Source organism: Mytilus trossulus, chromosome 3 (assembly GCF_036588685.1).
Source record: "Mytilus trossulus isolate FHL-02 chromosome 3, PNRI_Mtr1.1.1.hap1, whole genome shotgun sequence".
Lineage (NCBI taxonomy): Eukaryota > Metazoa > Mollusca > Bivalvia > Mytilida > Mytilidae > Mytilus > Mytilus trossulus.
Window position 1 is genome coordinate 31,888,440 of NC_086375.1, and position 20,906 is coordinate 31,909,345.

The following is a 20,906-nucleotide window of genomic DNA, read 5'->3' on the forward strand; positions in this document are numbered from 1 at the left end:
AGCTAAGTTTTCATAACTTCTAGATTCACTGTTGTTATATTATTTTATTTATTGCAAAGTTAGAATTTACTATGTACATTGATAGTGCAAACCATTGACAAAAATAAAAAATTAAGCGAGGTAATCAGTAGACATGTTGTAGAGGACTTAACTGTTTTTTTTCTGTCATATTTTTCAAAATAAAAACTCACACTCAACTTTACATAAAAAATGTTATGACTTGTGATTCTGTTTGATTCTGAAAGTGTATGTTGGTTTATAACATGTATTACTAGGTGGACTGGAGACAGAATCAGAGTACAAGTATGATGGAGTTGATGAAAAGTGCACCTTCAACAGATCTGATGCTAAATTTTATGTCAACGGCTCATTGTCTATATCCAGTGATGAAAAAGGTAGGTTAATGTCAACATCATATATCGCACTGCGGGTAAATTATCATGTTGTGATTGGATTAATGCCATCACGTGGGGACCCCATATGAGACCATAGGGGGTTAGTCAATTTCAAAGGGGGTTCATGATGCATTAATGGTGATGTTATCCATCAATGTTGTTGTGTTTCATTGTTTATTTTTCAACATAACGCAGCAGAAAAAGTCCAGCGTTCGATAAATTCGTATATAGTTAACTACTGACCCCCTACGGATCCATAGAGGGTGAATAAAATCCATAGGGGATTCAGCCTCAAGCCTCACCCCCTATGAATTTTACTAAGCCTCTATGGATCCGTAGGGGGTCAGTATCGAACCATATAACTTATAGTAGTGCACTATCTATAATTGAACTAATCAAGAATGTAAAATTGATACTAAAAGCAGGAAGAACATAAGTTAAGGATAAAAAAAACTGAAAATATTGATAGGTCATGGATCTCCTTTTCAATATTTGATTCTTTAAATATGGCAGGAAAAGGCTGACTTGGTCTTATACCTTATATTTGCATTGGTAATATTTGGGTCTCAAATCAAAAGAATGAAAATAAACAGTGTGCATAAATTTTGTTATATGACCTCTCATGAGCTATTAATTCTGATATCGTATGGAAAAACACCAAGTAGTCCAAATATTTGACACAAATACCAAAACTACATCCTTAATGTCAGAATTTTAATACTTTCTTGTATGACTGTGGCTAATATCTATTTCTTGCATGGAGAGATATTTCTCAAATCACAACTGTGCATAGTTTAATATGAAAAAGTGGTGTGAAAACTGCATTAATTTGATTGACTTACCCAGCAGCATAATCCCAACAGTTTAGGAAAAAGGGGCTAAAAAGGGAATAACCATTTTTCTAGTTAATTAACATAGTAATAACAAATTTGCTGAGGGCTGGCTAATTATATCAAAATCAAATAATTCAGATCAATATCAAGTGGTATCCGATTCTTTTATTTCCATATCTTAATGTTTGGGGTAGGTCAAGATTTAAAAAAATAAAACAATTTTACTTCTACAAAGTGTTTTCTATATTTTATGAGTTGATAGGTTTGTCAAGATTTAAACTTAAGCCATCTGATATAAAACAACAGCAAACCATTTATTAGAATCACACCTGATTTGATTAAAAAACAATATAGTATTAACAGATCAATTTGTAAAAGAGTCACTCTAAAAACAGTTATAAGAGACTGTAAAACACACATAAAAATCATAAGAAACCTCAAATTAAAAAAAAATAATGCATATGATTTTTATAACTCAATGGATAGTTTTCATTATAAAACTTATGAACATATACTTTTTTCTGAAGACAATTCTTTAATTTGTAAATATTAAGTAGAAGTTTACTTAATTTTACTTTATTTTAATTGATTTCTGGAAGGAAGCAATTCCCCTGACATATTTTCCATATGCAAATTGACCTCCTTCTGACCCATCTCGTAAAAAATCCGGTGATCGCAATATGCATGGATGTCCTTAAAATAAAGTATTTATCTGATTGTACATGTTGAACATGTGCTCAATATTCATGCTCTTTTGTTGATGTTGACAAACAGGTGACAATCACAAACTTTAATTACCTGCAATATTTTCACAACACTGACGGATTGAGAAAAAAATTGACTTATACGAAATTTATGCGAAAAAAATGATAAAATCGTGCACAGAAGACTAAGTTTATGATGTTTGTATGCATTGGTTCAAGAATTGGAATAACATTATTTTTCACTGGTCACTAGTTTATTATGACTTTAAAATACATTTATATTACATCTATAACACATATCTATGTATCTTAGTATAAAACACCATAATATTAAAAACAATTATTCAAACAAACAAAAAACCAACATTATATACACTTATTACAAGTATAAAATACACTTTCTCTTTTAAAGTACTTCATAGCAGATCTTGGCTATTTTGATATAAATAAATTTTCAAATCTATATACCCCGGTAAAAGTGAATATTTAATGTCAAGACTTAGTCTATTACTGACAAGAAAGTAGTAAAACTTAAAGTCAAAAATCAAGATTAGGACATGGAAGCACAGAGAAATATATTGGTTGTGTTTAGCTTTATTTGATACACAGTACTGTAAATTCAGAAATTATTGCGCTCATTTATCATTACGATTTTATCATTTTGAACTAAAGAGCAGTTTTGAATTTTTGCAATATTGAGAAAATTCCAGTTTAATTCATATAAAAAATTAAAAAAATGTGAGTTTAAATTATTGCAATTATAATTCAGTCGCATTAATTTTTTGATTTACAGCATATTGATTTGGATCTTGTAAGGTGGCATTTTGTTGTAGAACTTAAATTCTTATGAATGGTACTATTTTTGTTGTAGGGATTCATAAGTGATACATTTTTTGATTTTTTTTTCAGAAATGGCACAATGGCTGTATGAAAATGGACCTATATCTATTGGTATTAATGCTTTTATGATGCAGGTAGGAAATAAAAACCATTTATGCTTATCCCCTAGCAAACATGCTAAGAAATCTCTGTAATTTGCAAAATCTTGTTAAAAAAGAACAGCAGTTTCATTCAAAATTTTTCATTTAAATTTTTAAACATGTCACTTCTTAAGGGGGCTTGCGGGTCTAAATGATTTTTTTTATTTAATATAGGATTTCGCTATATTTTTCTATAAATGAACTTTATCTTATACTTAATGGAAAAATGAAATAAATAAATGGGGTCACCGTTCATTTACGCTCACAATCTGCCTTCAACAGAAGCATACATTTTGGTCAATGTCCTTTTTATACGACCGCAAATTTTGAAAATTTTTTCGTTGTATATTGCTATCACGTTGGCGTTGTCGTCTGCGTCGTTGTCGTCGTCGGCGGCGGCGTCCGAATACTTTTAGTTTTCGCACTCTAACTTTAGTAAAAGTGAATAGAAACTATGAAATTTTAACACAAGGTATATGACCATAAAAGGAAGGTTGGTATTGATTTTGGGAGTTTTGGTCCCAACATTTAAGGAAATAGGGGCCAAAAAGGGCCCAAATAAGCATTTTCTTGGTTTTCGCACTATAACTTTAGTTTAAGTTAATAGAAATCTATGAAATTTTGACACAAGGTTTATGACCACAAAAGAAAGGTTGGGATTGATTTTGGGAGTTTTGGTTTCAACAGTTTAGGAATTAAGGGCCAAAAAAGGGCCCAAATAAGCATTATTCTTGGTTTTCGCACAATAACTTTATTTTAAGTAAATAGAAATCAATGAAATTTAAACACAATATTTATGACCACAAAAGGAAGATTGGTATTGATTTTGGGAGTTTAGGTCCCAACAGTTCAGGAATAAGGGGCCAAAAAGGGACCCAAATAAGCATTTTTCTTGGTTTTCGCAACATAACGTTAATAGAAATCTATGAAATTTAAACACAAGGTTTATGACCATAAAAGGAAGGTTGGTATTGATTTTGGGAGTTTTGGTCCCAACAGTTTAGGAAAAAGGGGCCCAAAGGGTCCAAAATTAAACTTTGTTTGATTTCATCAAAATTGAATAATTGGGGTTCTTTGATATGCCGAATCTAACTGTGTATGTAGATTCTTAACTTTTGGTCATGTTTTCAAATTGGTCTACATTAAGGTCCAAAGGGTCCAAAATTAAACTTAGTTTGATTTTGACAAAAAATGAATCGGTTGGGTTCTTTGATATGTTGAATCTAAAAATGTACTTAGATTCTTGATTATTGGCCCAGTTTTCAAGTTGGTCCAAATCTGGGTCCAAAATTAAACTTTATTTGATTTCATCAAAAATTTAATAATTGGGGTTCTTTGATATGCCAAATCTAACTGTGTATGTAGATTCTTCATTTTTGGTCCCGTTTTCAAATTGGCCTACATTAAGGTCTAAAGGGTCCATCATTAAACTAAGTTTGATTTTAACAAAAATTAAATTCTTGGGCCTCTTTGATATGCTGAATCTAAACATGTACTTAGATTTTTGATTATGGGCCCAGTTTTCAAGTTGGTCCAAATCAGGATCTAAAATTATTATATTAAGTATTGTGCAATAGCAAGTCTTTTCAATTGCACAGTATTGTGCAATGGCAAGAAATATCTAATTTCACAATTTTGTGAAATAGCAAATTTTTTTTTTAATTAGAGTTATCTTTCTTTGTCCAGAATAGTAAGCAAGAAATATCTTATTGCAAGATTTTTTTTAAATTGGAGTTATCTTTCTTTGTCCAGAATCAATACAATATACAATGTATATTCACTTTTTACTACCAACTGATAAATTTAAATAATCTTTACCATTCAGTGATAACAAGCAGTTTTTTTACATCTTAATATTTTATGATGTATTTAAATGAGTAGTTATTGTTGCAAACTCCATTAGAAAATTTTAATTGAGATTAGTTTTGGAATAAGGGAAAGGGGGATGTGATTAAAAAATTGGGTTCAATTTTTCTCATTTGAAATTTCATAAATAAAAAGAAAATTTCTTCAAACATTTTTTTGAGAGGATTAATATTCAACAGCATTGTGAATTGCTCTAAGAGAAATTAAAAATTTTAAGTTCATTAGAACACATTCATTCTGTGTCAGAAACCTATGCTGTGTCAACTATTTAATCACAATCCTAATTTAGAGCTGAATCCAGCTTGAATGTTGTGTCCATACTTGCCCCAACTGTTCAGGGTTCAACCTCTGCGGTCGTATAAAGCTACGCCCTGCGGAGCATCTGGTTTTCTGTTGATCTAATAGGAGAAATAACGGTAATATCAAAATAAAAAAAGAACTAAATTACAGAAATCGCTTAAATTTAACAATAATTTAGTTTGTGTACAGCTTATTCGAAAACAACAATAAAAAATATATGTCACCGATGATTTAAAAAAGATATTTCAATTTTAATGCCAAAAAATGGCATTTTTGCACCAAAGGGAGATAATTTGGAGCTTTTTCAATGATATCTACATTTTAAAAGTCACCTGGGGTCAACACGAATTAATTTTTTGGAATGATTTTTGTACCATATGATAAAGTAACAACTACTTAAGGTAATTAATAAAATTTGTAATGAAAAATAAATGTTTAATTTTTTTCTAAAAATCTTATACCCGCGAGCCTCCTTAAGATTAATTCAATGTTTCCTCTAAATACAAATAGACCAATCAATGAGTAGATTAAGTTTTTACTTCAAGTTAAGTTTCTGCCGATTGGTACATCTCATTCCAAACATATTTATAGCTTCATTCATCTCATACATGTAACAACTTAAAAACAGTTCTACACTTTTTTGTAGTCTTCAACAGATCATATTCAATACCTTGAAGGTATTTCAAAAGATATACAGTACATTATAATACAAGAGCAATACCCAATTTAAATCTTATAATAGATGCAAGGTACTGTCCGACTTTGTCATCTCCATCATCTTGCATTTGTTCCAACCCCCGAACCACCGGAAACTTACATTTAGAAAATAAATTCCGTTATTTAATAAATAAAAAAATTTGCTTGCTGAATTGATATACACACATGTACGCGCCTAAATGTAGAGTTGCATTAAAAGGAGGGAACTATTGTATCCACTTATTCGTCCAAAATGTCATTTTATTTAAACATATATTTTGTTTCTTTCTGAATTTAGTTACATTTACATATAAATGCAATATTATTACAATTTGTTTAATTTTCCTCATGTTTCTGCAGGATTTTTTTAGGAATTTCAGGTCCTTTGTGCTCTTACCAAACTGCATTGTGCACAAAGGCCGTCCTTGGTGTGGTTTTTAGAGACCCAATAATTTCTAAATTCATCATACAAGAAGTTAAAGACGTCAGGAGTGACTTCTCAGCTGACTTTAGTAGTACCCAGAGGTCAAATATCTACAAAAAATCTAATTATTGCATTAAATCTGAGAAATATAGTCTTTTTTTTCGTCAAACAAACTTATCGACATTATCAAATAGACCCTTTAATAGCTTTTTAGAAACCAACATTCTAAAAAATTGAACATTTATAGAATAACTATTAACCAGGTACTTTAGGGACATCTATTTTAAATTTGTGATCATATATATTTAACACATCACCTCAAAGTAGATTTCAGACTTTTATTGTCTAAAAGGAAAATGCATTTTAATGGATGATTGCACCTATGATGGTTCAAAATCAATATCTTTAATGGTTTGTACTGAAAATTATCATTTTAATAATACATTTACAACAGATGTTGAAGACCATTCGTTGTCATACAGTTGTGTCTTTTGGTCTCTTGGGAGAGTTGTCTCATTGGCAATTATGCCACATCTTCTTAAATATTTATATTAATGGTCAAGGATTATTCAAGTGGTTATATGGATTAGTGATCTGATTTTCTGATTTCTGTTTGTCAACTTTGCCAATACCATTTCAACTCACTTGTTTTAGAATTGTCTTAGAAACGAGATAAATGAATTATTGACCCTTGAAATTAGACAGATGGAAGATACCGGGAAGAAGAAGAAACCAATTGTTTTGTGGTCATTGTCAATTACTAAAAATGTTTTTTAAAAGTTGGATAAAGAATGTTGCCACAATATGATTTACAACACATTCAAACCTAAACTAGACAGTAACCCAACAAATCATACATCAATACACTTTTCCTCTCACATTCAAACGTCACACCAAATATCAGTTCTTAGGAATGTAAGGATATGTGAGGTGGATATTAATTAGACAGTAACCCAACAACACAATAAAAAACATACATCTTTATACTTGTTTACATTATCCCTCATATTCAAACTTATGTCACCACTTAGGAATATAAGGATATATGATGTGGACATTAATTAGACAGAAAATAACAATACAATAAAAACATACATCTGTACATACACTTGCTTATGTTTTCTGTCACAACTTCATATTAAATATTTCCACTTGTTATATATATATTATCTTCAATAGGATCATAGGAAAGCAATATTACTTAGTTTGTCATGGTTTATGTTATCCATAAGATAAATTGAATTTTGTTAAGAAGTCACCCCGGAAATCACAAATAAAACCTGAAGACTCGTTATGTTTAAAACAAACACACCTTGGTGATTTCAATTCATTCTCTCTACTCATCAGTACTTTACCATCCTGTCCATCTTTTGATATTACTATTATTCTTTGATATCTCTCATCTGCTACAATAATGCTACCATACATATTTGTACAAAGTCCTACTGGTCCCTTTAAATCCTGTGTATATTGCCAGATCTGTTTACCTGATCCATCATCATAACAGTATACTGCTTTACCAAAATAGTCACTATAGATTACTCTGTCATTACAGTAAATAATGTTTATCACCTCTGATTCACTCTCAACTTGTATTGACTTCAGTGTATTTCCTTCCAGGTCTATAATACAGATTTCATCTTTCTCTAAACCAACAGCCAGGGAATCATTGGAGAATGATAAACCTCTGCATCCTTTGTCTAATGTGATAACTTTGGTAACTGTTTCTCTTTCCATATTGAAGATCTTAATGGCTTTCTCACTAGGATAAGTTATGGCAATAGTGTTCTGATTAATCTGTGTGACACTAGTAGCTCCGCCAGGTATAGGTAACTTTTTCTGTAGTTTGTAATCAGGAGTAAAAAATTTAACTTTACCACTCATTTCCACTACAACAACTCTTCCATCTATCAGACAAATCATGTCACTTATATACCTATGCATGTTAATCCCTTTCTTTGTCTCAATATTCATGTTTATGTTGTTAATGTTGCATTGTTCTTGCAATTCTACTTGTGCTTCCCTCCTCACACTGCTTCCTATGTTCATGGCTATATCTGTCTTCACAACTGTTACTTCTCCAAAGGATTCTAGTGATCCTAATTTGCTTAGTATCTTTTCTATCTCGTTATTTTGGTTCATTTTGATGTCAACTTTTTTTACTCTCTTGTCATTTTCCAGATCATCAACATATCTTTGACATTGGTGTACTTGTTGTTCAATCTTATGTACACCAAGAAAGGATTGTACTTTAGAAGTATTCATTATGACTGTTTGTAAGTTACTTTTCATTTCCTTCAGGTTTTTAGTTTTTACTTCAATTTCAGAAATAAAATCATTTGCTTTAGATTTTTCCTGATTCCAAACAGTTTCAGTTTCTAAGCATAACTTCTTCTCTAGATGGTCTAAATGTTTATTTATTTCATTACGAATTTCTGTTATAGATTTCTTAATGCTAACACACTGATTTTCCCCCGTTTTGATGTTTTCTGATTTTTTGCTGATGAATTTGTTCAAAACATTTAAGAGAGAATTTATGTCTGTCTCTACAGTTTTCTTTGATTTTTCAATTTCGGTTTTCTCTACGACACCTGCCAAACTTTTTATTCCGGTACATTTTAAATGACTGGTTGAAATACATTCATCACAGCAAGGCATTAAATGACTGGGGCAATACAAGTTAAGCTGTTGACGATGTTTGTCACATTCTGTTACTGGTTTACTGGATGCCATGACCTATTAACATGAACAAATAAAAGTATTATTTAGTTTTGTTTTAAGAAATCTTGAAGAGCCGATAAATCAAATGTATAACAACATCTCCGCTAGGAATAGGAGCTATGCTTGAGGGACATATAAGCATATGGAGCAATAACCCCATAACTCAATCCCAGCCTTTCTTTTGTAGTATGGTACCTTGTAATACAATTTCAGAGAGAACCATACACTTAAACACAATTTATTGTCTTGAAACTAGAAAAATGCTGTTTTTTTGGCCCTTAAGTCCTAAATGTTTGGGGCAATTAACCACAAACTCAATCCCAACCTTCCCTATTGTAATATGGAACCTTGTGGTACCATGTCAGAGAGATCCATTCACTTACAAACACATTATTGTGGGGAACTAGAAAAAAACACTGTTGGTCCCATAATCCCCAAAACGAATCCCAACCTTCTACTTGTGGTATCAAACATTATGGTAAAATTTCAGAGAAATCGAAATCCTTATACACAAATGTTTTTGCAATCGTATAAAAAGGGGGATTCTAACATGACGTTCTTCAATCAATTTGAGTACACACCTGTGGTAATATATAAATTTATTTCTTATGCAGCAAAAATACTGCAATCTGATTGGTTAATTAACCCGGAGTAAATAACACCCCACCCTTGTTCACCCCGGAGTAAATAAAACTTTGCCAAAATTTTGACCCAAAAAAAAAAAAAAAATTGAAAAAAATTGAAAAAAAAATTAATATTGCAAAAAATTTCTAAAAAATATTTATATATTTTTTTTTTTATTTTTTTTTTAAATTTTTGTCATATTTTTTTTTTATTTCTATATTATATTTTTTTTCTTCAGAAAACTCAAAAGAACACAAAACAAGAAAAAAGTATTTGACAATGTGCAGCAACATTGACGTCGAGAAAATGTTACGCCATAAATTTTTCATTACCATTTTTCAATTTTACATCCTGGTTTCATATGAGTAAGGGAATTGTTCATAAGAAATAAATTTGTTATCTTGGTGTAATCAGGAGTGTATGGAATTTTACATCAAGTTATTAGCCATTTTTTGATACAACCGCAAAAATCGAATTTTTTTTTCATCATATATTGCTTTCACGTTGGCATGGTCGTCGTCTGTGGCATCCAAATACTTTTTAGTTTTCGCACTCTAACTTTAGTACAAGAGTGCACACACTGAAATGTCTCGCCTTCTTTACTAATCCTTGATACTATCTTGATAGACCTAAATATAAAGCTTTATTACAACTGTCACATAGACTCAACATTAACCAAGAAAATGAAACATTGATCAATGAACCATGAAAATGAGGTCAAGGTCAGATGAACCATGCCAGGCAGACATGTACAGCTAACAATTTTTCAATACAACAAATATAGTTGACTTATTGCTTATAAATAAAGAAAAACAGACCAAAACATAAACACTTAAAACTTAGTAATGGACCGTAAAAAATGAGGTCAAGGTCAAATAAAACCTTCAAACTGACATATAGATCATAAAATATTTTCATACACCAAATATAGTTGACCTTACGCATAAAGTATTAGAAAAATAGACCAAAACTAAAAAACTTAGCTTTGACCACTGAACCATGAAAATGAGGTCAAGGTCAGATGACACCTGTCAGCTAGACATGTACACCTTACAATCATTCCATACACCAATTATAGTAGACCTATTGCATATAGTATAAGAAAAACAGACCAAAACACAAACACTTAACTATAACCACTGAACCATGAAAATGAGGTCAAGGTCAGATGACACCTGCCAGTTGGACATGTACACCTTACAGTCCTTCCATACACCGAATATACTAGACCTATTGCTTATAGTATCTGAGATATGGACTTGACCACGAAAACTTAACCTCGTTCACTGATCCATGAAATGAGGTTGAGGTCAAGTGATAACTGTCTGACAGGCAGGAGGACCTTGCAAGTTACACACATACCAAATATAGTTATCCAATTACTTATAATAAGAGAGAATTTAACTTTACAAAAAATCTTAACTTTTTTTTTAAGTAGTCACTGAACCATGAAAATGAGGTCAAGGACATTGGACATGTGACTGACGGAAAGTTCGTAACATGAGGCACCTGTATACAAAGTATGAAGCATCCAGGTCTTCTACCTTCTAAAATATAAAGCTTTTAAGAAGTGAGCTAACACCGCCGCCGCTGCCGTAGCCGCCGCCGCCTGATCACTATCCCTATGTCGAGCTTTCTGCAACAAAAGTTGCAGGCTCAACAAAAATTGAATAGAAATCTATGAAATTTTGACGTAAAGGTTTATGACCACAAAAGAAAGGTTGGGATTGATTTTGAGAGTTTTGGTTTCAACAGTTTAGGAATTAAGGGCCAACAAGGGCCCAAATAAGCATTTTCTTGGTTTTCGCACATTTAAACACAAGGTTTATGACCACAAAAAAAAGGTTGGGATTGATTTTGGGACTTGAGGTCAGAACGGTTTAAGAATAAGGGGCCAAAAAGGGGCCCAAATAAGCATTTTTCTTGGTTTTCGCACCATAACTTTAGTATAAGTTAATAGAAATCTATGAAATTTAAACACAAGGTTTATGACCATAAAAGGAAGGTTGGGATTGATTTTGGGAGTTTTGGTCCCAACAGTTAAGTAATAAAGGGCTGAAAGAGTCCAAAGTTAAACTTTGTTTGATTTCATCCAAAATTGAATAATTGGGGTTCTTTGATATGCCGAATCTAACTGTGTATGTAGATTCTTAATTTTTGGTCCCATTTTCAAATAGGTCTACATTAAGGTCCAAAGGGTCCAAAATTAAATTTAAGTTTGATTTTAACAAAAAATTAATTCTTAGGCTTCTTTGATATGCTGAATCTAAACATGTACTTAGATTTTTATTATGGGCCCAGTTTTCAAGTTGGTCCAAATCAGGATCCAAAATTATCATATTAAGTATTGTGCAATAGCAAGAAATTTTCAATTCATGAATTGCATAGTATTCAGCAATAGCAAGAAATCTTCAATTGCACAGTATTGTGCAAAAGCAAGAAATTTTCAATTGCACAGTTTTGCTTAATAGCAAGAAATCTTCAATTGCACAGTATTGGGCAATGGCAAGAAATATCTAATTGCACAATATTGTGCAATAGCAAGAAATTTCAATATTCTTTGAAAATTTGAGTTATCTTTCTTTGTCCAGAATAGTAGTTGAATCAATTTAAATCATTGTTTTATACAATGTACAATGTATATTCACTTTTACTACCAACTGATAAATTAAAACGATCTTTACCATTCAGGGATAACAAGCACTTTTTAACATTTTACTATTTTATGATGTATTTAAATGAGTAGTTATTGTTAGGGGCCATTAGAAATTTGAATTGACATCAGTTTTGGAATAAGGGAAAGGAGGATGTGAATTTTTTTTTTATTAATATTCAACAGCATAGTGAATTGCTCAAAGACAAAACAAAACATTTAAGTTCATTAGACCACATTCATTCTGTGTCAGAAACCTATGCTGTGTCAACTATTTAATCACAATCCAAATTTAGAGCTGAATCCAGCTTGAATGTTGTGTCCATACTTGCCCCAACTGTTCAGGGTTCAACCGCTGCTGTCATATAAAGCTGTGCCATGCGGATCATCTGGTTTATTAATACATAGAAGACATATAACCAGATATAACTAAAATTAATACCTAAATTCATCAAACCTATCCAAATGTGTTATTGTAAATAGTTTAAGCATGTCACTAATTCAGTTTGCTCTGTGCTGTTACATCAATTTAATAGTGCCTTTATTTACGGGAACCTCAAATATTTGCCTATTAGAATAGAAATAGTTCATGGGTGCTTGAATTTCTACTTATTTTCCCACAGGTTTGCCCTTTATGCCAATATGTTACCCCTCTCTGTCGCTTGTGGTAAAATATTTAGCATTAAGGGTTAACCCATGGTAAAATCAATATAAACTCCCTATGTGTTATTTCTTAATTTTTCAGTGAATTGTTTATATCTATTTACATGAGTTACCTTTGGATTTTTATAATTTTTGAATTTATGTGGGTTTAATTCATTAAAAATGGGAGAATTCCAGTTTTCCGACAAACACTCAAAAATGCTTTGAACAGTTTTCTTGAAACTTTGGTGAATTGTTTATAACTATAGACATAAGCCTCATTTCAATTTTTATAAATTTTAGATTTTATATTTCCAAGTTATAGGTTTCATAAAAGATGTTGATTTTCTAGTTTTTGGACAATTGCTATTAATAGTTTCCATGAAAACTGTGATGACTGGTTTATATCTATTGAAATAAATTTCTATTAGTTTTTTTAGAATTTGTTGAGCTTCATTCTCTGTAAAAGAAATGGGGGCATCATGTGCACATTTATAGCAGCTGCTTATATTCATATTCAAAGATAAACTATACCTGTATTTGAAAAATATATGACACCAAATACAAGCCTTGTCACTACATGGACCACTACATTGTCAAAATTGAATGAGATAGTGTTTTATTTTAAACAATATTACATTACCTCTTTGATTTAGGCTATTGTGAACTCATCTAAATGTAGGTTTCTATCCCTTTCTTCCAAAAAAGTCATTTTCCAGGACTCTGTAGCCATTTTCACTAATAATCTTAAGTGTAAAATTTATCAAAGTCTAAGATATTCCTTAACAATTGAACGAAATATTTTTATCGTAGATTAATCCTACACTTTAGATTTTTTGTGAAAAGGGCTATTGATTAGGATATGTTTGCACATTTCTACCTAATCAGTAAATATTCCAATAACATCTATATATAGAACATAGCTGTTCCAGTTTACCCCTAACATATAAATGTCGCAACCATGAATATGATATTATGATAATTGAATTACCTCTAAAGATAAATTTATAATTAAGCATTTTAAATATTTGAAATTCAGATTACAAATTTTACTCAATATTTCTTAAATACCCCAATGTTTAGGACTGGTTAATAATAGATTTTTTTTTCAAATTATGAACATTCTTATTTCAGTTTTACATGGGAGGAATCTCACATCCCTGGAAGATATTCTGTAACCCTAAGGAGTTAGATCATGGTGTACTCATTGTAGGATATGGTGTTGGTAAGTTGAATTTAACCATATAAGTTATATGTTATTTGTAAAGGTTTAATACTTATTACTCACCTCACTAAAATCCCTGGCTTCAAACTCTATTTTAGCAGAAATATCTGCTGTGTATTGAGATTAAAATGTATTCGATTTCATTGTTTTTCCAAGTCTGTATATAAATATCCAGAAAATTTGCACTTAGCAGAACATTTAAATTTCTTGCTGGCTTACACCCATGAAATCTACCAAATAATAATTAATCTTCGGTATGGTTTAAAGAAATATCAGTATGAAAGACATTTTCAATACAAATGTATTTGATATAACTATTTGTATGCATGTGGCTTATGTTTAAACTATAAAATACATGTACATATGTACTTCGAGAGTCAATATAAAAGTCACTTCAATTTTTTTTGTTTGTTTCTTTTGAGTCCTAGGAACCTTTCAATGCAAGATATATAATGGGTTTTATTGTCTCTTAGAGATTCCTCAAATTTATATTTTCACTATTTAATAAAATTATCCTTACTAAGTGTGAATTCTATGTATATAGATATAAGAAGATGTGGTATGGGTGCCAATGAGAAAACTCTCCATCCAGGTCATAATTTGTAAAAATAAACAATTATAGGTCAAGTATACGGTCTTCAATAAGGAGCCTTGGCTCAAACCGAAACAGTAACCTATAAAGGGCACCAAAAATTACTAGTGTAAAACCATCCAAATAGGAAAACCAATGGTCTAATCTATATTAAAAACAGAAAAGAGAAACATTTATGTTTTATTTAAATATTATCAAACATATTTTTCTTGTAGATGGAAGCAAGCCCTATTGGATAGTGAAAAACAGCTGGGGACCAGACTGGGGAGAAAAGGTAAGCTTATTCTAATCTGAATAATAAGTGTATTCCATTATCCACCAAAGCATGATTAACTATCCAGAATATAGGCTTTTAGGTTTGACTTTGTCATTCTCGCCTAGAAACTATTATATTACAGTGACTTGCCTATAGGTGTTACTGTAAAATTTTACCTATAGCTCAACCTGTTTTCAAAATTGTCAACACAATAGGGACATTTAAATTGACCAGTTGGTATTGTTAGATTTAAATCTACCTTGATGCTACCTGTAAAAACTTTTATTCACCTTACCAAAATTTTCAGCATGCTTTTTTCCTGATTTTTTTTTTACCTAGGATTATTCTTTTGAGAGATTTTTATTTTACTGTCATTCAAAATCTTATGAGTGATCAAGCCAAACAAGAATGACTATATCATATATTTTATTTTCTGGCAGTTAATTTAAAATTGCATGACCTAAAATGCACTACATTTCATCTAAATGTTTGCATAGCCACTACTAGCAGTGTTTAATACCCTAAATAATCCAGTCCTAATATTTCACTCACTTTACAGCTTATTTCCTAATGCATGCAGTACAAAACTTTGGTTAGCTTGCTTGCTTTGTTTGTATATTGTACAATCATTAGGATAACACCAAATTAAATTCAAATATGATATATACAGGTTAAACTATGCCTATATATATTGTTTAAAGATGCCAATCTTATTTACAAATCTTGTATCAACAATAATACAAACAAAGCAAGCAAGTCAACCAAAGTTTTGCTTTACATGCATTAGGAAATTAGCTGTAATGAAACCTCAAAATCATATTTGAATAAACAATTTCATTTATTTATTTACACTAATATTTGACATCTCATCCAGAATTCCAAAGATTTTAAATAATGTCTAATTTTATTCATTTTTCACTACTTCACTAGATTTTTTTCTAAATCCATAGTATAAATTCTAATTAACTTCCCATTTCCATTACTATATTCCAAGTAGTTATCCTCACTTATATTTTGTAATATATTATTTATATTTTTACTATATATCACTTCACCTGATTTTAATATATCCACAGTAAACACTTTATTTCATTTCCTATAATAAATTCCAAATCAAACAATATTTGATTCAGAATTTTATAATGACTATTTCCAATTTCACATTCACTTAAAACATTTCCTCATGTTAGGAATATTTTAGAATATTTTACTTTCATTTTTCATTTTATCACTAGATTAGACTATATCCACTGCATTACTTCAACATTTTATTTCATTTCCTATAATAATTTCCAAATCAAACAATATTTTATTCAGAATTTTATAATGACTATTTCCAATTTCACATTCACTTTTAAAAAACATTTCCTCACATTAGGAATATTTTACTTTTATTTTTCACTTTATCACCAGATTATATCCACTGCATTACTTCAACATTTTATTTCATTTCCAAGATCCCATTTAAATAGGGAATCATCTTAAATTTGTAATAGATCCCAAAATTAATAATGAATATTTCAAAAATCACATTTAAAGCCACAGAAACATGTTGGATGAACTCACACTATATATCCTACTTGAATTCCAGTTTTGAAATTTTTAAATCTTTAAAACAACTAAATCCCATCGTATGAAAAATTGAATTTCCTTTAGTGAACACAGCATTTTATGCACAAAACTCCCACTAATATTATAATAGATTTCAAAGAAAAATCACAGCAAGGTATACTCCAAAATTATTTCGAATTTTATATGTCAGCATCATATGTAAGCCCCACAAAACGGTTTGAATGAATTATTTCCTCCTTGATGTCCTTCATGACAATAAAATCTTGAAAGAAACTCATCACATTTTAAGAAGCAAAATTGCTATAAAAAGTCTGAGTAGTGAATTCAAATAAAATAAATCCAATATTGTATGCACAATGACAGCAAAAGATTTAAAACATTGCAAATAATAATCCAAAATGAGAATCTTGAAGGGTCATGTGAAGAAAAGAACAACATATCCCTCTGAAAAGATAAACTGTAAACACCTGAGCAGCTATTTCTTGTTTCACTGGCAGCTGGACAATACTATGTATAAGGGTTAGAATTTTAAAGAAGCATTTTGGTGTAAAAACAGTTAAAATTTTCAAACATAGTAATACATATTTATTTTACTCTTTTACTGATTTAGAATTTTAGGTAAAAAATAGATAAATCATATATATCAGGGATTTAAAACAATGAAAACCAAAACTATTTTCTTCCCTATCAATTTTTAATAGAATAATCCTAGGTAAGAAAATATTCAGGAAAAAAGCATGCTGAAACTTTGGGTTGGGTGAATAAAAATCTGTACAGGTAGCATCAAGGTAGATTTAAATCTAACAATACCAACTGGTCAATTTAAATGTCCTTATTGTGTTGACAATTTTAAAAACAGGTTGAGCTATAGGTAAAATTTTACAGTAACACCTATAAGCAACTCACTGTAATACCAGAGGAATTTCATTGTTTGTCAACATATATTAGTTTTTCGCTTAACAAAAGTTCCACAAGTTTAAGTCCTCTTGTATTTAGAACAAAATTGTGCAACATTGTTTAGTGCTACATTTACCAACATTTCATGATTGATTGTTTTTGGTTATTTGTATAATTTATAATTAACTTTTGTAATAATAAATAGAATATTTAAATGAAAATGGGGAATGTGTTTTAACATAGTGAGAAAATCCATATAATTGATAAAATGGTGAATTCTATTCACAAAAGTGGTATATTTTGTATGTACATAAATTATGAATATATTTGCAGGGATATTACCTTGTGTATCGTGGAGATGGGGTCTGTGGTCTGAATACCATGTGTACATCAGCTATCGTTAAATAAAGAAGTTATGATCCAACAACCAGTACTGTATCTGTGATTCAAATTTATAAAATTTTACACTATACCGGTACATGTATATACACAAAGAAGATTTAAAAAGTGGGGTTTTTTTTCATATCCGTTTTGGAAATCTGTATCATATGCTAACGTTTATTTTGTTCAAATTTATTTAACTTATTTTTTGTCATTTTTGAAATGTTTAATTTGTAATTACTTTTGACATTGTTGATATTATAAAAGGTTTGTGCAGTGTTTATTTGTTGTATGAAATGTAAATAGTGAATATTTTTTCAAGTTTATATCTAAACCTATAAATAATTTTTGACTTATAAAATTCAGTAGATCTAGGTTTTTAAGAAAGCACAAGTTTTCAATTTCAATTGTTAGGCTTACATAGCATTCAAATTTTCTAAAATATAACTATCTGTAGGATGAAATGGAAGGGAGTAAAATGTCCAAATGCCTTGAAATACATGTAATACCTTATTCTGTAAGAACATTTAAAATTCCAGTACACTTATATATTTATTCACAGTTGAATTACAATCAAATTTTTTTTTCTTCAGAATAATGAATTCAAAAATTCAAACAGGATATTAAAGAAATTTCAGATCAAATGAAAAAAAACCATCTTAGTTGCATTTTTCAAATAATATATTGATGATTTGTTGTCTACAAAATGTACTAACTTAGTGTTGTGCGTATAAAGATATATTTAAAATATACTTAGTTAAGTATTTATTAATCAGTAACATTTTTATGATTTTTTTTTTAACTCATACTTGAAAATCATTTTAATAATGGTTGTAATATATATATATATGTATTTATTTTTTATTACTAAAGAAATGAAATTAAAAATGTTATTATATAAATGTTGACTTGAACAAATACTACTGATAGGCTTAAAAATAAAATCAATAATTTAAGAGCAAATGTTTGAGACAGTTGATCTGTTTTAATATAAATGTTTAGTACATTCCATGGTTAGTTAATAATATTGATAGTTGTGCAGGTGTTTTTATAATAAAAATCATTTTTTGTTTCAGATATTTTCATTGTTTTTCTCCACAAATTCTCAATAAAATATTTTTTCATACTGCTGTTTTCATTCTTTAACAAACAAGAATGTGTCCATACTACATGGATGCCCAAATCACACTATCATTTTCTATGTTCAGTGGACCGTGAAATTGGTTCAAACTCTAATTTGGCATTAAAATTAGAAAGAAAATATCATAGGGAACATGTTTACTAAGTTTCAAGTAGCAACTTTATCAAAAACTGCCTTGAACAAAAACTTTGACCTTAAAAGAGTCAGATGTACGACTGAACCAGTTTAGGTAGCAATTACACCTTGCTCAGATTATAAAGTTAAAAGCACAAATTTCCTGTCAATTAGATACAGGTTTGTCAAAGTTTTAAGCAACACAAAGTGTAATTTTGGTTGATTTGAACTGAAATTATCTCCCCTGGAATTAAAGGATTCAACCCTTCTGTAGGCCTGAATGTTCAGACATTTTCAAAGTGCTATAATATCAAAAGGAATGTTCCTTAAAAAAGGGAATTTTTGAATTTTTCTTTAGTCGTGACTTGTGTAAAGATTTATCCGACATATACCAGTTGAATTTCTTGATTATCCTTCAAACCAGATACATAACGATTTTTGTAGAGACACCTAAATTACTGTCCATCTTCAACATAAGGTGGTACCTAACACTTTCACTAAAATTAATTTGGCTCGTTTAATTTCGATAAAATTTTGATGAAGTATTTACTTTGACCCTTTAACAAAAATATAAAAATTTCAAAAATTTTACACCAACCGTTTTGTCGGAAAAATTACACTGGTTATATAGCAGTTTGACAAACACCAATTTTGATCCTTGAGAAGCTTATTATTCCCTTTACAACACAACGTAATTAAAACGTTTAGCTGACTTTACAGAGTTATCTCCCTGTAGTGTTAGGTACCACCATAAGGTATTCTTTTAAGTCTTAATTTTTAGCAGATAGAAGAGCTGGATGCTTCTAACCTTGCATGAAGATACCTCATGTTAAGAAATTTCAATTTTTCATATGTTCTTCACCTCATTTTCATAGTTCAGAGATGACATGTAGACTTGACCTTAATCTCGTTCAGTTTATCAGTGTTTCAAAGTTATATTGATTTTTCATGTACTACTAACAGTAGGATAATTACCAGTAAATGTGTTGTATGGAATGACAGTAATGGGTTCTGGTCAGTCTAGCAGGTTACATCTGATCACCTTTTCCCCTTTGTGCGTGAGTCAATGTTTAGAAATTATGTTTTGGTCCATAAAATAATCTGAAGCAGTAACTTTTTTTCATAAACTTGTATATTTGGTATATATTAAATGATTTTAAGGTGTATAAGTCTGTCAAACCGGTATCATTTGTCCTAACCACATTTTCATTGTTCATTGGTAAATGTTGAGTTTTGATAGTCGACTCCATTTCTCCTCAGATACTACAAGCAACAGGTGAACTGTATTTAGTGAATGGAATGGTTGTCTAGTGTGCAGTTTGATAGGGTTCATGTTTTCACCTTATTTTCATGGCTTATTTGTCAAGCATTCCGTTTTCTTGGAAATTATAATCAATAGGTAAACTTTATTTTGTGTAAGGAATGGTTATATAAAGGTGAAAATATCTGTACCTAGTGTATCATCTGACCTTGACCCATCATCAAGGTTCATTGGTCTGTGTTGAGTTTTCACAGCTTGGTCCGATTTTTTTTTAAATTTATAAAAGCAAATAACTTTAAGTGAATGGCATTTACAGGTCTGTCTAGCAGGTTTTAACTAGTCTTGTCATTCATGTTAAATGTTATATTTGTAGGTTTTTTTTAGGCTTTCAACATAATTTCAATCGTGGTCAGTCAAGCAGGCGAGACATTTTAGTGCCCAAGCTTTCGCTTCTTTCTGAAAATCAGGCCCGACTGGATACATATATCATGATAAACATTGTTCATTAATTCATTGTCCTGATACTGCATATTTCATCTTAATACATATGCTGTGAAGCCAGAGGTTTTCCAGTTGTTTTGTTGAGTAAGTTTCTATTACACATATAGGCTTAAATCAAATCAATAAAT

The 20,906-nt window shown here is 30.2% G+C and overlaps 1 protein-coding gene across 1 annotated transcript in view; it reads left to right on the forward strand.

Moving 5' to 3' along the window:
* Positions 1 to 18,887, forward strand: part of LOC134711252 (cathepsin L-like) — a 51,007-nt gene extending 32,120 nt beyond the window's left edge. The window contains exons 11-15 of the mRNA XM_063571757.1: positions 276 to 395; positions 2,842 to 2,906; positions 13,973 to 14,063; positions 14,871 to 14,929; positions 17,714 to 18,887. Coding sequence (XP_063427827.1) covers positions 276 to 395; positions 2,842 to 2,906; positions 13,973 to 14,063; positions 14,871 to 14,929; positions 17,714 to 17,788 — 410 coding nt within the window. The 3' untranslated portion in view covers positions 17,789 to 18,887. The remainder of the gene's footprint in view (positions 1 to 275; positions 396 to 2,841; positions 2,907 to 13,972; positions 14,064 to 14,870; positions 14,930 to 17,713) is intronic.
* Positions 18,888 to 20,906: the final 2,019 nt, after the last annotated feature.